General features: G+C 42.9%; 1 protein-coding gene across 1 annotated transcript in view; it reads right to left on the bottom strand.

Moving 5' to 3' along the window:
• LOC308385347 (tyrosine-protein kinase JAK2-like) overlaps window positions 1–15010 on the bottom strand; it is a 43597-nt gene that overhangs the window by 9985 nt on the left and 18602 nt on the right. The window contains exons 3-11 of the mRNA XM_080864204.1: window positions 14531–14654; window positions 14287–14407; window positions 12624–12769; window positions 5808–6102; window positions 5492–5611; window positions 3917–4074; window positions 3707–3818; window positions 2998–3184; window positions 1287–1411 (exon numbers count right to left, since the gene is read on the bottom strand). Coding sequence (XP_080720330.1) covers window positions 1287–1411; window positions 2998–3184; window positions 3707–3818; window positions 3917–4074; window positions 5492–5611; window positions 5808–6102; window positions 12624–12769; window positions 14287–14407; window positions 14531–14654 — 1388 coding nt within the window. The remainder of the gene's footprint in view (window positions 1–1286; window positions 1412–2997; window positions 3185–3706; window positions 3819–3916; window positions 4075–5491; window positions 5612–5807; window positions 6103–12623; window positions 12770–14286; window positions 14408–14530; window positions 14655–15010) is intronic.

Here is a 15010-nt window from a genome sequence, read left to right as displayed (position 1 = left end):
CAACAAAATAAACTATCACAGCTATGCAGATGACACACAAATATATATCACAATGTCACCAGGAGACCGAGGCCCTGTACAGGCTCTTGGTAAATGCATTGAGGAAATCAATGACTGGTTGTGCCACAATTTTCTCCAGCTAAACAAAAACAAAACTGAGGTAATAGTCTTTGGCGCCAAAGAAAAACGATTACAGGTCACCAGAGAACTTCAATCTATACATCTAAAAACCACAAACCAGGCGAGAAATTTGGGTGTAGTGATGGATGCAGACCTAAACTTAGAAAAACACATTAAGACAATAACAAAGTCAGCTTACTATCACCTCAAGAATATATCAAGGATAAAAGATCTGCTGTCTCAACAGGACCTGGAAAAACTAGTCCATGCATTCATCTTTAGTAGGCTTGATTACTGTAACAGCATCTTTACAGGTCTACCTAAAAAATCAGTCAGACAACTACAGCTCATTCAGAACTCTGCTGCTCGAGTCCTCACTAAGACCAAAAAAGTGGACCACATCAGTCCAGCTCTGAGGTCCTTACACTGGCTGCCTGTCCGTCAGAGGATAGACTTTAAAGTTCTGATGCTGGTCTATAAAGCTCTGAATGGTTTAGGACCAAAATACATCAATGACCTCCTGACCCAGTATGAACCATCCAGATCCCTCAGGTCATCTGGATCCGGTCTTTTATCAGTTCCCAGAGTCAGAACCAGACACGGAGAAGCTGCATTCAGCTTTTATGCTCCTTATATCTGGAACAAACTCCCAGAAAGCCTCAGATCAGCTGAAACACTCAGTTTATTTAAATCCAGGTTGAAGACTCACCTGTTCTCAGCTGCATTTGAATAAAGCACCAAATCCACACTTTAAGCTTAAATTTCAAAACTTACATTTAACTACTGATTTTATCTACTGTTCTGATTTTATCTGTTTTGATTTTATATACTGTTGTTTGTTTGTTTGTTTGTTTGTTAATTAGTTAGTTAGTTTATTTGCTTGTTTTAATCAATTTTAAATCATGCTTTTTATTTGTTCTTGTTTCTAATGTCTCTGTAAAGCACTTTGAATCACCTTGTTGTTGAATTGTGCTATACAAATAAACTTGCCTTGCCTTGCCTTGTTCAGAAGTCTTAAATCTAAATTATATCTCTTCAGGAGAAAGAAAAGAGGACTTTCAACACTGTTTGGTATTTCCAGTGTGTTTGAGAAACAGCATGTGCAATCCTGGCGTTTTCATGTCAAAGGAGAGGCTGAAGTTAGGAGCCAGAGAAGGTTTACTTACGATGATGAGATCCTCCTTTCGAATCTTGTGAAAGACCATCTGGCTGATGTTGTGTTTGTGGAGCGTGGGAGATATGGGCATCTCGGCCCCTTGATTGCTTCTACACACTAGCAGGTTGGACTTATCTGAAGAAAGGTAGAGATTAACAAGGTTCACACTACACCTGACCAAAACTAGACAATGACACTGATGACTCACACTGTTAAATATTGAATTTGATCAGCAATTATAAACCTGGATTATTACATTCAGAATTCTTATCGTGGATATGAAACTTAAAGTTGTGTGTTTTTATATTTTTCACCATAAACCATAAATCAAAGTTTTGGTACCTAAAAACCTGGAATAGTTTACTGAATCATTAGCTTTCATCTCTAACTTCTCCACACACATATGTTTTGTTTTGTTTTTTATGAGGCGATAAAAACTTATTTTTGTTCCAATAAAAATGTCATTAATTTCTTTTCTTATATGCATGCAAAGCTAAATCATTATTGATACCATACTATCAGTAACCATTTCTTTGTAACACCAACACAGTACCTTTGTATGATCTGTTCTTTGGCTTATAGTCTAATCACATGCACCAATAAACACATTTTCTTAAGATGTTTTTAAAGTATCTAATAAAAGCAGAAGCTTTAAGATGATTAATTGACTGCAGCAGGGACACAAAGGATTTCACACATAAACAGTTACAAAATAACAGTAAACAATAAACAGTTACAAAATTAAAATAACAGTGACATAAAAGTGCCCAGAAATTCTGTGGAGTGCTAACATAGGATTCATCAGTGCCACTGAAACAGGATTTATGTCATGGTCCTGGGCCATGTTGGCCCAGTATTCTTAGTTTTCTTGTATGTTTGTATTTTGTTCCCTATTTAGGCCATGTTTCCTGAGTTGCCCTGTTGTGTTGTTCCCTAAGTGTTTTCCCTTCGTGGCTTTTACCCCCTGTGTGCCCCTCTGTGTATCTGTGAGCCCTCGTCTCTCCTTATGTTTTATTCCATGTTTCCCCAGCCCGTTATGTCTGTGTTTTCCCCGTGCTCTCTCTCCTCCTGTCTGAACCTCCGTACTTCCTGTTTGACTCTGCCCGTCTCCCGTCAGTGTTATGTTCACCCCGCCCTGTCTCGTTATGGTTATCTGTGTCAGCTGTGTTCCCCGTGTGTTCCCACTTTCCTCGTTAACCCTCTGTGTATTTCTGTCTGCGTCTCCCTCTGTTCGGCGTCGCGTTCTCCCTCATGCTGTGCGTGGTTCTCCCCGTGTCTTCTGGTATATGTTACAATTAGCTTTTCCCAGTGTAGTTTAGTTTAGTTTTGTATTGCTTTGGTATCACTGCTTTCGTTTGTCACCTGTCAGCAATAAAGCTGCATTTTGAGTTTATCCCCTGAGTCCGTGAGTTTGCATTTTGGGTCCTCATCCTGCCTGCCACACAGCGACCATGACAATTTACAAGTTTGAGGATACTGGAAAACCACATTTTATTTGCTGATTTTATCACTGTCATCTAATGTTTCACAGCTAAACAACGCACGCTGCTCACTGTTTTCATAGCTTCATTAAATGTTAAAATGCTTTTATTTTTTAAAAAACTCAAAGCATGTGGAAATGCATTTTACTGTGCCTTCAATTCTGAAATGAGAAAATAGCTTGTATTTCACGTTTTCATTTTCGTTTTCATCACATACATGTTCTGGATGTGAACACTGACCTTTGTGGCTGGGTGGGCAGCACCTGATCAGCTGAAATGTGTACCCATCAGTGCGGAGCGCCTCCTTCTGGTAGCAATTCAGAAGTTCCCTGAGTGAACCAAAGCTCCTCTTGGCTCCACTTAGAATGTACTCTCCTGACTCCGTCTTTGTGATCTGACAGTGCTTATAGTCCACCATCGTTTCATACTGAAAATCAAAAGAAAAGTTTCCACAGCTGAGTTGTGCTGAATGTTACAAAGGATGCTCCTTGTGTCCCTTCCTTACTGCCGTTTCAGTCAGCCATACACGGTCTGAAAACTGGTCATTTTTACTTGTTTTAATCCTCCCTCAGTCATACAAACTTGAAACAGTCTAAGTTACACTTAAAGTCAAACACAGAACACACATCCAGTAAGTCACAGTATGGTGACCTGCTGGGAGATATAGACCGCCTGCAGCAAGTAGATACCAAACCTTATTGCTCCCTCTAGTGGCTGAAAATGTGATCAAAATCATGTGCAGATAGGTGTGTTTCCGGTTTTTGAAAACCAGTGGACATGGTTTACTTTGAGAAACAGCTGTGCAATTTCATCGTAGTGACTTTAAACATCTTACTTCATATTTTATATCTGCTTGGATGTATGCAGTCATAAGCTGAAGAAGCGAGTTACATTGCATAGCAGTAATGTGGGAAATCGAGTGTTCCCCACAAACATTAACACTACTTACCCCCACCACAAAAGACATGAAGTATTTATCATAATCCCTGGGGCTGCAGCGAAGCATGTACAGGCCTTGATGGTTACCGGAGCGCCGCAATTTACTGACCGTAAATTCCATCCTGCGATCAAAAGGGACAGAATGTTTTTTGCTGATTTCATCTGTCCATGACTGTGCATGTGGGACGTGATGCATGATATGCATGCGTGTGATACTTACGACACAGGGCCGTGGCAGTAGCTCTGAATGCACTCCAGAAGCCGTGGCGGCGCTAATTCTTTGCACAGGTAATGATGGGCATCGGCCACCAGCCTGTAGTATCCATCGATCAGTGACACGAATGACACGGCCACTGAGAGCGAGCGAAATTCCAGCTCCTTCATTGTGAGTCAATGCAGAGGCATACAGAAATACAGATGCAGGATTTTACTTATTTTCTCGTGCTGGAAGCAACAAAGTATCTTATACACGAGCAAATGAGGACAACCTAACATCATTTAGTTGTGAGAGTTCAGCCCAGAGTCTCCAAGTTGATACTGCTACCATCTTGATCCATGATGGCTGCCACTGGTGACACGTGCCTGTTATCTGCTGCCAGTACTAAGCGTTCATTCAACTGTCTGAATACATACACTATATTTACTAAATAATTTAAGTAAATATAAGTACATTACACCTGCAGGAGCTGCTCCGCCATGAAAACCCATGCCACAAAGCTCCCGGTGCAGTGTTTATGCTGCCGTTAATGTCACAGGAGGTCTGGAACTCTAAAGATATTGAGTCAGCAGAGCTTTGAGTACTCGGTGACTCACCATGTAACTTTATGTAGTCTGCCACTTGGTAAATGAGTTTCTAAAAGTTCCCACTTTGCAGTAATACTATTTGCAGCTGACTGTAGGAAAAAAAAAAGAAATTTCGGGAACTGCTTTCTTGAAACGGTGATACCTATTATGAATTCAGTGTCTTCTTTAGAATAGCCCATCTTTCTTTCACAAATGTTTGTAAAGGCAGACTGCATGGTGAGGTGCTTGATTTTATACACCTGTATCAATTGAACTAAAAATACCTGTACTCAAAGATTAAGAGGAGTAGACATGTACTTTTATCCACAGAGCATATCTATTGAACTGCTGAGCATCTATCATGGTACTGGAACTGATGTTGAGGTCGTTAAACTGATGTGGAGATGCAGAATGAACTTCAAACTGGTAGGAAAACAATTTATTTTTCCACAGTGTTTCTTTTGTCCTGTTTCTCTCACCCCTAACAGGTCGGAGCAGATGGCTGCCCCTCCATGAGCCTGGTTTTGCTGGAGGTTTCTTCCTGTTAAAAGGGAGTATTTCCTTCGCCCTGGAACCAAGCGCTTGCTCATAGATGGATGTTTGATTGCTGGAGTTTCTCTGTATTATCTTAGGGTGTGGGGATCCTGCTTCATTGCATTTAATTTAATTCCACATTTTCTTAACTAAATCCAAATTAGCTTGTGTGTTTAGATGTTATGTTTAGCTAGTTGTTGGTCTGTTGTGTCAGCTCCTAAGATTTCTGGTAGTGGCATGGTTTCATTATGTGGGGCATCTGGAGGAGGATAATGTGTTCAAGTCATGTTGGCCCCATTGAAACGATTTATCTTCATATCCTTAAATACTTCATTCAAATGAATAAAGAACATATGTTGCAACATGGTTAACAGACATGACTGAAAGTTAAATAGTTTTAAACCAAAGTGAACTGTAATTAAAATTTCTCAGTAACAGCAGAGAATGACCAATAACACAGCAGACGTGTTTACTATACCATGATCTGGTTATCCTGTTTGGTGAGTGTAACTATGCGGCTCTCTGCAGATCCTTCCTTATTGCCTTGTTTGATACTGATGTCAATCACCTCTGGAAAATCACAGTATGTCTGCAGCTCCTACACACACACACACACACACACACACACACACACACACACACACACACACACACACACACACACACACACACACACACACACGAACAGTTAAAAATAGTTATTTGTATTCTTTTTTTTTTAAATCAATGCACACAAGCACCAATGATAGGACACACCCATGACAACAACACACTTGTAATATATTTGTTCTCACCTCCTCTGCTCTGTCCTCCTCTTTCCCTTTAGACCACTGGATGCCCTTATTTCCCATGACAATGATGGTAACCTCATTTGAGGAGGTGTCTGTGACTTGGAAGTGCTCGGAGTAGAGAGAGGGCAACAGCATCTCAAGGCTCATTAAGTATTTGAGCTTGAGGTTACACACAGTGGCCTTGCACTCACTGAACTGCTGGATGAACTTCCTGAAGCGATAGCGGATTCTCTTCCGAGTCAAAATGTTATATTCCTGGATGCGGCTTCGCATGGACACTGGGAGGAAGGACTTGTAGCTAAAAGAATAGAGAGGTCATTCAGGAGGATCTGTCTAAAATCTTTACAAATAATTCATCCTAATGATTAGTTAGGCAGAAATATATATGTATGTATATATTTATATATATATATATATATACCCTGTGATCAAGCCTAGTACAGATGAAATATTTTCAACTGAAACTTTATTTCACATACAGGTATTTTATTTAACTGCATGAACACTGTGTCTGTCACACTACTTTGATGATATTGTTATTCATAAACTATACCACATGCACACCAGCACAGGAACTAGCATTTCTAATTATTTAGGTCAAATAGTTGGCAGCATATGCACGCACATGCATATCCAGCACGATAAAATCACACTTCATGCACAGCTGTCTCTCTCTCTCTCTCTCTCTCTCTGTACTTCAAGAACAGTTTCTCGTCTAAAAATCTGTTTTCTGCATTATTCACACAAGTCTACCGTTGTTTACAGCGCTGCCAGCCGCAATTTTTTTCCTTTTACTTACTTCCGAAAAGAAAACCTAATTTCTGCCGTTCAATAGGCTTCTGAACAAATTTGAACTTTTAAAATTATGCAAAATGCAAAACGCTTAGCCGTGTCTCTAATAAAACCGCTGTAACTTCAGAGGTAATGTTCATAAGTTGATTAATGGTTTTCTTTCGTTTTTGATGTACTGCAGAATATTTTTATAAAATCCCAGGCCAGGAAAATCACCTTCACGTTTTTCTGTGTTTTATCTTCAGCTACTTTGACACAGAAGCATCTGCTGTGATGCTCACACCTTTGATAAAGTCTTGCGAGTGTCAGCTTCCTTTTTATAGATACAAAAATATGTAAATGTACTGATCTGAATTATAATATTTCTGACTGTCTGAGGCAAAATTTCCCAGATTTAAATCGAATTGAATCGAATTGTGGATCGAATCGTTTCAGGACCTTGTGAATCAGAATCGATTCTAGAAATCAGTGACGATATCCAGCCCTATTTTACAGTTTTCCACAAGGGTTGCAAGGCCACAGGTCTAAGCATGCGTTGATCAGTCTCCCCAACCACCTATTCCAGGTCTTCTAGTGGAACGCTAGCCTAGATAATAATTCAAGATGGCGCCGAGTATGGCAGCCTCGTCGCGAGCTCCCCCAAGCAACGGCTTTCTTCTGTGTTTAATTTTACTTTTCCTTTATTTTTTCACGAGCAGCACTTGTCTCCTTGTGTACGACCGACAAACCTTACTGGACATAAAAGACGGTCTTTCTAATAACTTTCCGGAGTTCAAGTTTTGCAACACGGACGCTCCGTTTGCAGACCCCCCATTCATCTCACCTGAGACGCCTTTGTTCTCTGGCCCTGGAGGCCGCAAACGCCGACGCAGAGGGAGAAGATCTGGCGTTCTGGTTCGACTGAGACGGCGCACTTACAGACCACCGTTACCCAGTTTATTACTGGCTAATATGCAGTCTCTGGAGAACAAGCTGTGCGAGCTTCGGGCACGGATCTCATTCCAGCGAGAGATGCGGGACTGCTGCGTGATATGCCTCACAGAAACCTGGCTATCGGACAAAGTACCGGACTCCGCAATACAACTGCCGGGGTTCTCTGTGCACCGCGCGGACAGGTCACAGGATCTTACTGGGAAAAGCAGAGGCGGTGGTGTGTGTTTCATGATCAACAACAGCTGGTGTGATTATGCGAACGTGCACCCGGTCAAATCCTTCTGCTCACCGGACCTGGAGTACCTGATGATTAAGTGCCGGCCATTCTGGCTACCGAGGGAATTTACAGCAGTGATTATTACGGCTGTTTACATTCCCCCACAAGCCGACACTGACCGTGCACTCAGGGAACTGTACAGCGCGATCAGCAGCGAGGAAACCGCACACCCAGAGGCAGCGTTTATCACAGCCGGAGACTTTAATAAGGGAGACCTGAAGAAAGTCTCACCAAAACTCCATCAACACATCCTTTTCAACACACGTGGAAACCGGCTACTCGACCACTGTTACACCTCTTTCCGGGATGCGTACAAAGCCCTCCCCCGCGCCCCATTCGGCCAATCAGATCACTGCTCCATCCTGCTCCTGCCCGCCTACAGGCAGAAGCTGAAACAGGAAGCTCCAACCCGGAGGGCGGTGCACTGTTGGACGGACCAATCGGAGTCTGCGCTGCGGGACTGTTTTGATCACGCGGACTGGGAAATGTTTCACGTGGCCGCCAGAGACATTGATGAATACACAGACTCAGTCTGTGGATTTATCAGGAAATGCGTGGAAGATGTCGTCCCATCCAGAACAGTCAAATCCTTCCCAAATCAAAAACCCTGGATTAACGGAGATGTTCGCGCGGCACTGGTGGCACGGAACACCGCCTTTGCCTCCGCGAACACATCGGACTACAAACACGCACATTACCAACTCCGGAAGACGATCAAAGCAGCCAAACGTGAGTACAGGGACAGGGTGGAGCAACAGTTTGACAACCCTCGGAGTATGTGGCAGGGACTAAACACGATCACAGACTTTAGAGGGAAAACCAGCACACCGCAGACCACGGCCTCCCTGTGTGAGGATCTAAACGTATTCTACACTAGATTCGACACAGCGAACACCATGAGATCGGACAGTGTGCGCACCGCGGATGACGTCAGTGCGCACACTGTGTCTGAGGAGGATGTGCGGAAGTGCTTCAGGAAGGTGAACGCACGCAAAGCTACTGGTCCGGACGGGATTCCCGGCCGCGTCCTCAGGTCATGCGCGGCTCAGCTGGCTGGAGTGTTCACACACATCTTCAACCTTTCCCTCTCTCTGTCTGTAGTCCCAGCCTGCTTCAAAATGGCCACCATCGTCCCTGTACCCAAATCCTCCACCATCTCCTTATTGAACGACTGGCGACCTGTAGCCCTGACCCCCATCGTAAGCAAATGCTTCGAGAAGCTGGTCAGGGACTTCATCTGCTCTGCACTACCCGACTCACTGGACCCTCTACAGTTTGCATACCGCCACAACAGGTCCACTGATGATGCCATAGCCCTGACACTACACACTGCCCTGTCACACCTGGAGAAGAGAGACACGTATGTGAGGATGCTGTTTGTAGATTACAGCTCAGCATTCAATACCATCGTTCCCTCGAAGCTGGACAGGAAACTGCAGGATCTAGGACTGAGCAGCTCCCTCTGCAGCTGGATCCTTAGCTTCCTGTCTGACAGACGCCAGGTGGTCAGACTGGGCAGCATCACCTCATCCCCCATCACACTGAACACTGGTGCTCCACAGGGGTGTGTACTGAGCCCTCTCCTGTACTCACTCTACACCTACGACTGCACAGCCACTAACAGCTCCAACATCATTGTGAAGTTTGCGGACGACACTACAGTGGTGGGTCTTATCACCAACGGTGATGAGACGGCTTACAGGGAGGAGGTCAGCGCCCTGACCCACTGGTGTCAAGACAACCATCTCACCCTCAACGTCGCAAAGACAAAGGAGTTGATAGTGGACTTCCGGAGGTGCAGAGAAGTACACACCCCCATCACCATCAACGGCGCTGCTGTGGAGAGAGTGAGCAGCTTCCGGTTCCTTGGCGTACACCTGGCTGAGGATCTTACGTGGTCAGTACACACAAACAAAACAGTGAAGAAGGCGCAGCAGCGCCTCTTCTTTCTCAGGAGACTGAAAAGATTCGGCATGAGCCCCCGCATCCTCAGGACCTTCTATCGCTGTGCCATTGAGAGCATCCTCACTGGATGCATCACCACCTGGTATGGCAACAGCACCGCCTACAACCGCAAAGCTCTCCAGCGAGTAGTGCGGTGCTCTGAACGGATAATTGGAGGTGAGCTTCCCTCCCTCCAAGACATCTACAGGAAGCGCTGCCTGAGGAAAGCGGGGAGGATCATCAAGGACTCCAGTCACCCCAGCCATAAACTGTTCAGACTGCTTCCATCAGGAAGGAGGTTCTGCAGCATCCGGTCCCGTACCAGCAGACTGAGAGACAGCTTTTTCCATCAGGCCATCAGACTGCTGAACACGTCATAGACACCTCAGCTTCACTACTGGAACTTTAACATTATGCACTCCACACTGTATATAAATGCCACTTGTTTTGCACATATTCAACTCTGTATATTTTATATATTTTATTATTATTATTATTATTATTATTATTATTATTATTATTTATTTGTTTTTTTAATTTTTTTTTAACTATTTAATTTGTAAAAATGTGCATACACACACACACCACACACACACACACACGTAGGAAAATATTTAGTATACACATCCAGAAATGCATACACTATTATATATTGTACATATATTTATTAGTTTCAGGTTGGCCATTCTTGTATTTTGCTCGTTTGTGTTGTTGTGTTTGCACATCTCTGTTGCTTGTGGGGCTCGCACACAAGAATTTCACTCGCATGTGCTGTGCCAGTGTGCCTGCACATGTGATGTGACAATAAAAGTGATTTGATTTGATTTGATTTGATTAGATATATAACCTTTCCAGGAAGTTCTGGGTGTAACCAAGGTCTTTTTTCCTGTTGCACATTCTAGTCTAATGACCTAAGCAGCTCACCAGATCACTGAACCTTACCTCACATTCTCTTTGGCTGTTTATGATTATGGGCACAATTAGTGATAAAAAGCAGCCCTGGCAGTTCAATACCACCAGGGAATTAGTCTGAATTATTGCCAGCAATGTTAAGCAAGCTCTCACTACAGTAACAGTGAACAGCATACAGCAACAGACCCAACAACCCATACTTGTTAAGAAATCTGGATAGGATACCACAAGGAACACCTTCGAATGCCTTCTCTAAGTCCACCAATTGAGTTGAGCGAACTACCAACAATCCTTGATTATCCTTAAGATGATGATGGCCCAGTCCTGTGTCCCATGACTAGGACGAAGGTGGCAGAGGGCAACCAACACTTTTTTGGGGCCCGTGTTAATTAAAATCAGTTGTGGCCCCTGCATGCCAAACACCCAGACAATAGGAGAGCACAATCTCCTATGAGGAGCTGTAAAAGGCCAGCAGCAGCTTTCGGTCATGGTTATTATTCCTCAGGACACGGAGGAAGTGCAGCTGCTGTTAGGCCTTCTTTACCAGTGTGTGAGTCCAGGTGAGATCAGTTGAGATGTGGGTGCCCAGAAGCCTGTAGGTGGAGACAGATTTCACCTGTTCTCTGTTTATAATAAGAGTGGAGTGGACCTGTCTGTGCCTCCTGAAGTCTATTTTGAGTTCTTTTGTTTGAGGACGTTCAGCTTCAGGTTTCTGAGCACCAGCAGGACAAGTTCTCTACCTCAACCCTGTACGCTGTCTCATCTCCATCAGAGATGAGACCGACTATGGTGGTTCATACTTGACCATGACGTTGGTTGTTTGGGTTGGTGTACAGTCATGTGTTTACCGGGCGTACAGTAAGGACCGGGAACGCAGCACCACAAGAATCAAACCAGGCAAAGAAGGTGTTGAACTCCTCTGCAACTTTGAAGCTGCTGTCGGGGGTTGGGGGGCTCTGGCCTTTAAAGTTCGTGAGGGCTTGGATGCCTCTCTATACCTGGCAGAGGTTGTTGCCTGTGAGGAAGCCCTCTATCCTTCCTTACTTCTATCCACCTCTTGTAGGCCTCCTTGGCCTGTTTGATGCCCTTCCTCAGGTTGGCTCTGGCGGGCTGGTTCTGGCCAGGTACGGGGTGTGATAAACCTTTAGGTGGAGCACAGCCTAAAAAGCACCACCGTAGTTTGCCAATCCAAGGACACTGTTGCCAGCTTCCATGCAATGTTGCAGAGGCAAGTTAACCCCTAAAGCCCCACAATGTCTAAAACCTTAAGCAACTTGGAAAAAAATCCACTCCACTCCAGTGGATAGTATTTTTTCATTTTACAGGACATTTTCCCATTTTCATTTCCATTTCCTTTTTTATGATTCTATTTCTTAACACAGCTTGATTATATCATTATCTGCAACACTCAAGGAAAGGCTTTTCCTTCACACATTGCCAGATCTACAGGATCCAAGTTTAAATGTTTAGGAATTTTTTTTGCAGAAGATTAGTTTAGATGTCTTTGAGTTAGAGCAATTTCATCCTTCATGACAAAACATCGAAATTCCCTATGCCACCAGGGTCACGCCCTTTGATGAAAACTCTTTTTTCAGTTGAGCCTAAAACCAACTCCTTCAGGGCTTCCTGGGATTTCTGGGGTCAACTGCCTTGAAGCAGTAAAACATGACATTTCCTGTTCCCACTAGGTAACACTGTGACCAGTCAAATATTGCAAAATGTGCCAAATTTCATGAAAGATCTGAAAAAGGTGATCAAAGACATGAAATAATAATAATAATAATGATAAATGGAGCAGATACAACAGGGCATTCACACTTCGTGTCCTCAGGCCCTAAAAAAACAATCCAGGAAGTCTTAATAGGTATTAGGTAAGTAAAACTATAAAAGACTGCTAAGATTTTGTTTCCTAATTTTTTTTTTTGAGCAGATTGGAAAATAAGAAACAGACGGCAAGCTACCTTTTGTCATTGTAGATGTCCACTGCTGATTGCCCGCTCTCTTTGGCGAGCCTCATCATGTCCAGCACAGCCATGCCCAGGCACTCCTCCTGCGCTTCATGGCTAACTGGAATATCAACCCAGCCATTCAGAAAGTCACTACGCCACTGGCAAAAGAAAATGAACAAAAGGAAACTGATGAATAATACACAAAGAAAAAAGTAAATATGACTAAAGCTAAAAATTAATCAGATTAGGAGCAGCAGGGTAAACAGAAAGTACCGTATTTTCCGCACTATAAGGCGCACTTAAAATCCTTTAATTTTCTCAAAAATCGGCAGTGCACCTTATAATCCGGTGCGCCTTATATATGAATTCTGGTTGTGCTTACTGACCTCGAACCGATTTTAAGTGGTACACAGCGCTCAAAAATCGTTTTAGTACGACTTCGGTAAGCTACAATGCCACACCACTTGATGGTAGCATTATGGCTACCGTAGTCAGGAGCCTCGCAGAGTAATATGGGTCCAGGAAGTTAGCTCGCTAGTTTCCACCTAAACATGATATACCATGTTCTGACTGAGAGATTTCTAAAAGAATTAAAACGTACATAAATATATATAAACATACATAAAAAATAAATGAAGACAGGTGAGGGTTCCCAATGGTTAGGGACAAATGCAATCATATGGCAGGAAAGGGTCTAAAGGGACCAAACTTGAGTCAGGAGAACAGCTGAGATAATCCATCCGCAATACGAGGTTAGTCATTAATATACTGCAACAACCTGGGAATAGAGGAGCTGCAAGTGAATTCAACATTACTGAATAAATGTTACGGAAGTGGAGGAAGCAAGAAGGATGAGTCGAGTAAAGTTTGACTTTTGACTGTTTTGTTTCGCTAAATGCGCCTTTTGTATGACAACAGACCTGTTCATCGACAGTGTGCCTTATAATCCGGTGCGCTTTATGGTCCGAAAAATACGGCATCTTTTAAGGAGAACAGCTATTTTAATGTTAATATAAAGAAGAGGCTGCCCCTCCATAAGCAGGATTATGGAGGGGCAGCCTCCATAAGCCTGCATTAAAGTTGTGCATTGACAGAAAATGCACAACTTTAATGCACAACTCTTTTTATCCATTATTTCATCAGCAAACTACTACGTGGCTGAACTCTTGCAGAAGTCCACCAAAACAAACCCGTCTGTTTTGCCACACAGCTCGGGGTGTCAATGTGGCAATGGTGATGAAAACAAAACTCAACAGACAGTGTCTTCAAGTGAGGTTAGCACAAACATGACAAGATAAAAAAAAAAGTCAGAAGCTATTTTAAAAACATGCACACAAAAACATTTGTGTGCATGCATACACATAAACAAAAAGAACCTGGACCTGTTCCCCATTTTGTGCTTCTTGAGCACTCTCACTACCCCACTTCCTGTTTTCTTAATTTGTACCAAAGAATGGGCTGACATGACAGACAGACTGGCAGCCAGTCAGAGAGACAGAGAAACAAGCACATTTTATCTCCCACCCAACAGTGCTAAAAAAAAGAGAAAGAAACCACATGCGCAGACGATAAAGAAAGGGTGAAGGCATTAAACAGACTCTGCAGACTCTATGGCGCTACAAAAACAAAATGACGTCTTACTGTTCTTTATGAGGTATAAAGCGTTAAGACTAACCTGAAAAAACTGGTATGCCATGACACAGTCATCCATCACAGGGCTTTCCATCCCTTTAGAGAAACCATAGCGATGTGCGTATGATAAATTGCTGCTGTTGTACCAGCCAGGAAAATAGTATCTGGACAAGAGGGGTGATCATGGAAAAGAAGAGAAAAGAGAAAAAGAGAAGAAAAAAAAGTTTGAAAAATCTGAAACAGATTAAGGAAATCAGAAAAAAAAACTAAAAAGTATAACTGTCTACCTGATTCTGAAGTGCAGTTTCTCACAGGATGAGTGGTCCACTTTAAAGACATGATTTGGGGCGAACCATGTTCGGTCACTTTCCCTCATTAGGCCAAACAAGCTGCAGTACACTGGACCAATCCCTGGAAAAAGAATAAATATACATATTGTTTTAAATTAATTAAGTCATTTAAATGTTTAAGGTGCTGTTAGTTTTACTCCGTTAGCAGCTATCTTCCAATCACTTCGTCCTACAGTGTCTAACATCATCCCCTATTTAAAGGTCACTTCAGTAAACACTTAATTGCACACATCAATAACCAGTTCGTAAATATAAAAAACAATTTCACTAAACAAACTGCTGATATTTAGAATTTTTTTCGCACATGCAGGATGCTTTGTGGCATCACTGCAGCCTGCAAACAACTGCATTAACATGCTCAACAACAACCAAATATTCTCGTGTAGTGTATCTTCAGTTACCGCTGGTCGATATGCT

Source organism: Rhamphochromis sp. 'chilingali' (assembly GCF_963969265.1).
Source record: "Rhamphochromis sp. 'chilingali' genome assembly, chromosome: 2".
Taxonomy (NCBI): domain Eukaryota; kingdom Metazoa; phylum Chordata; class Actinopteri; order Cichliformes; family Cichlidae; genus Rhamphochromis; species Rhamphochromis sp. 'chilingali'.
Note: the sequence above shows the minus strand (reverse complement) of the source record. Positions and strands in the feature narration are given on the sequence as shown.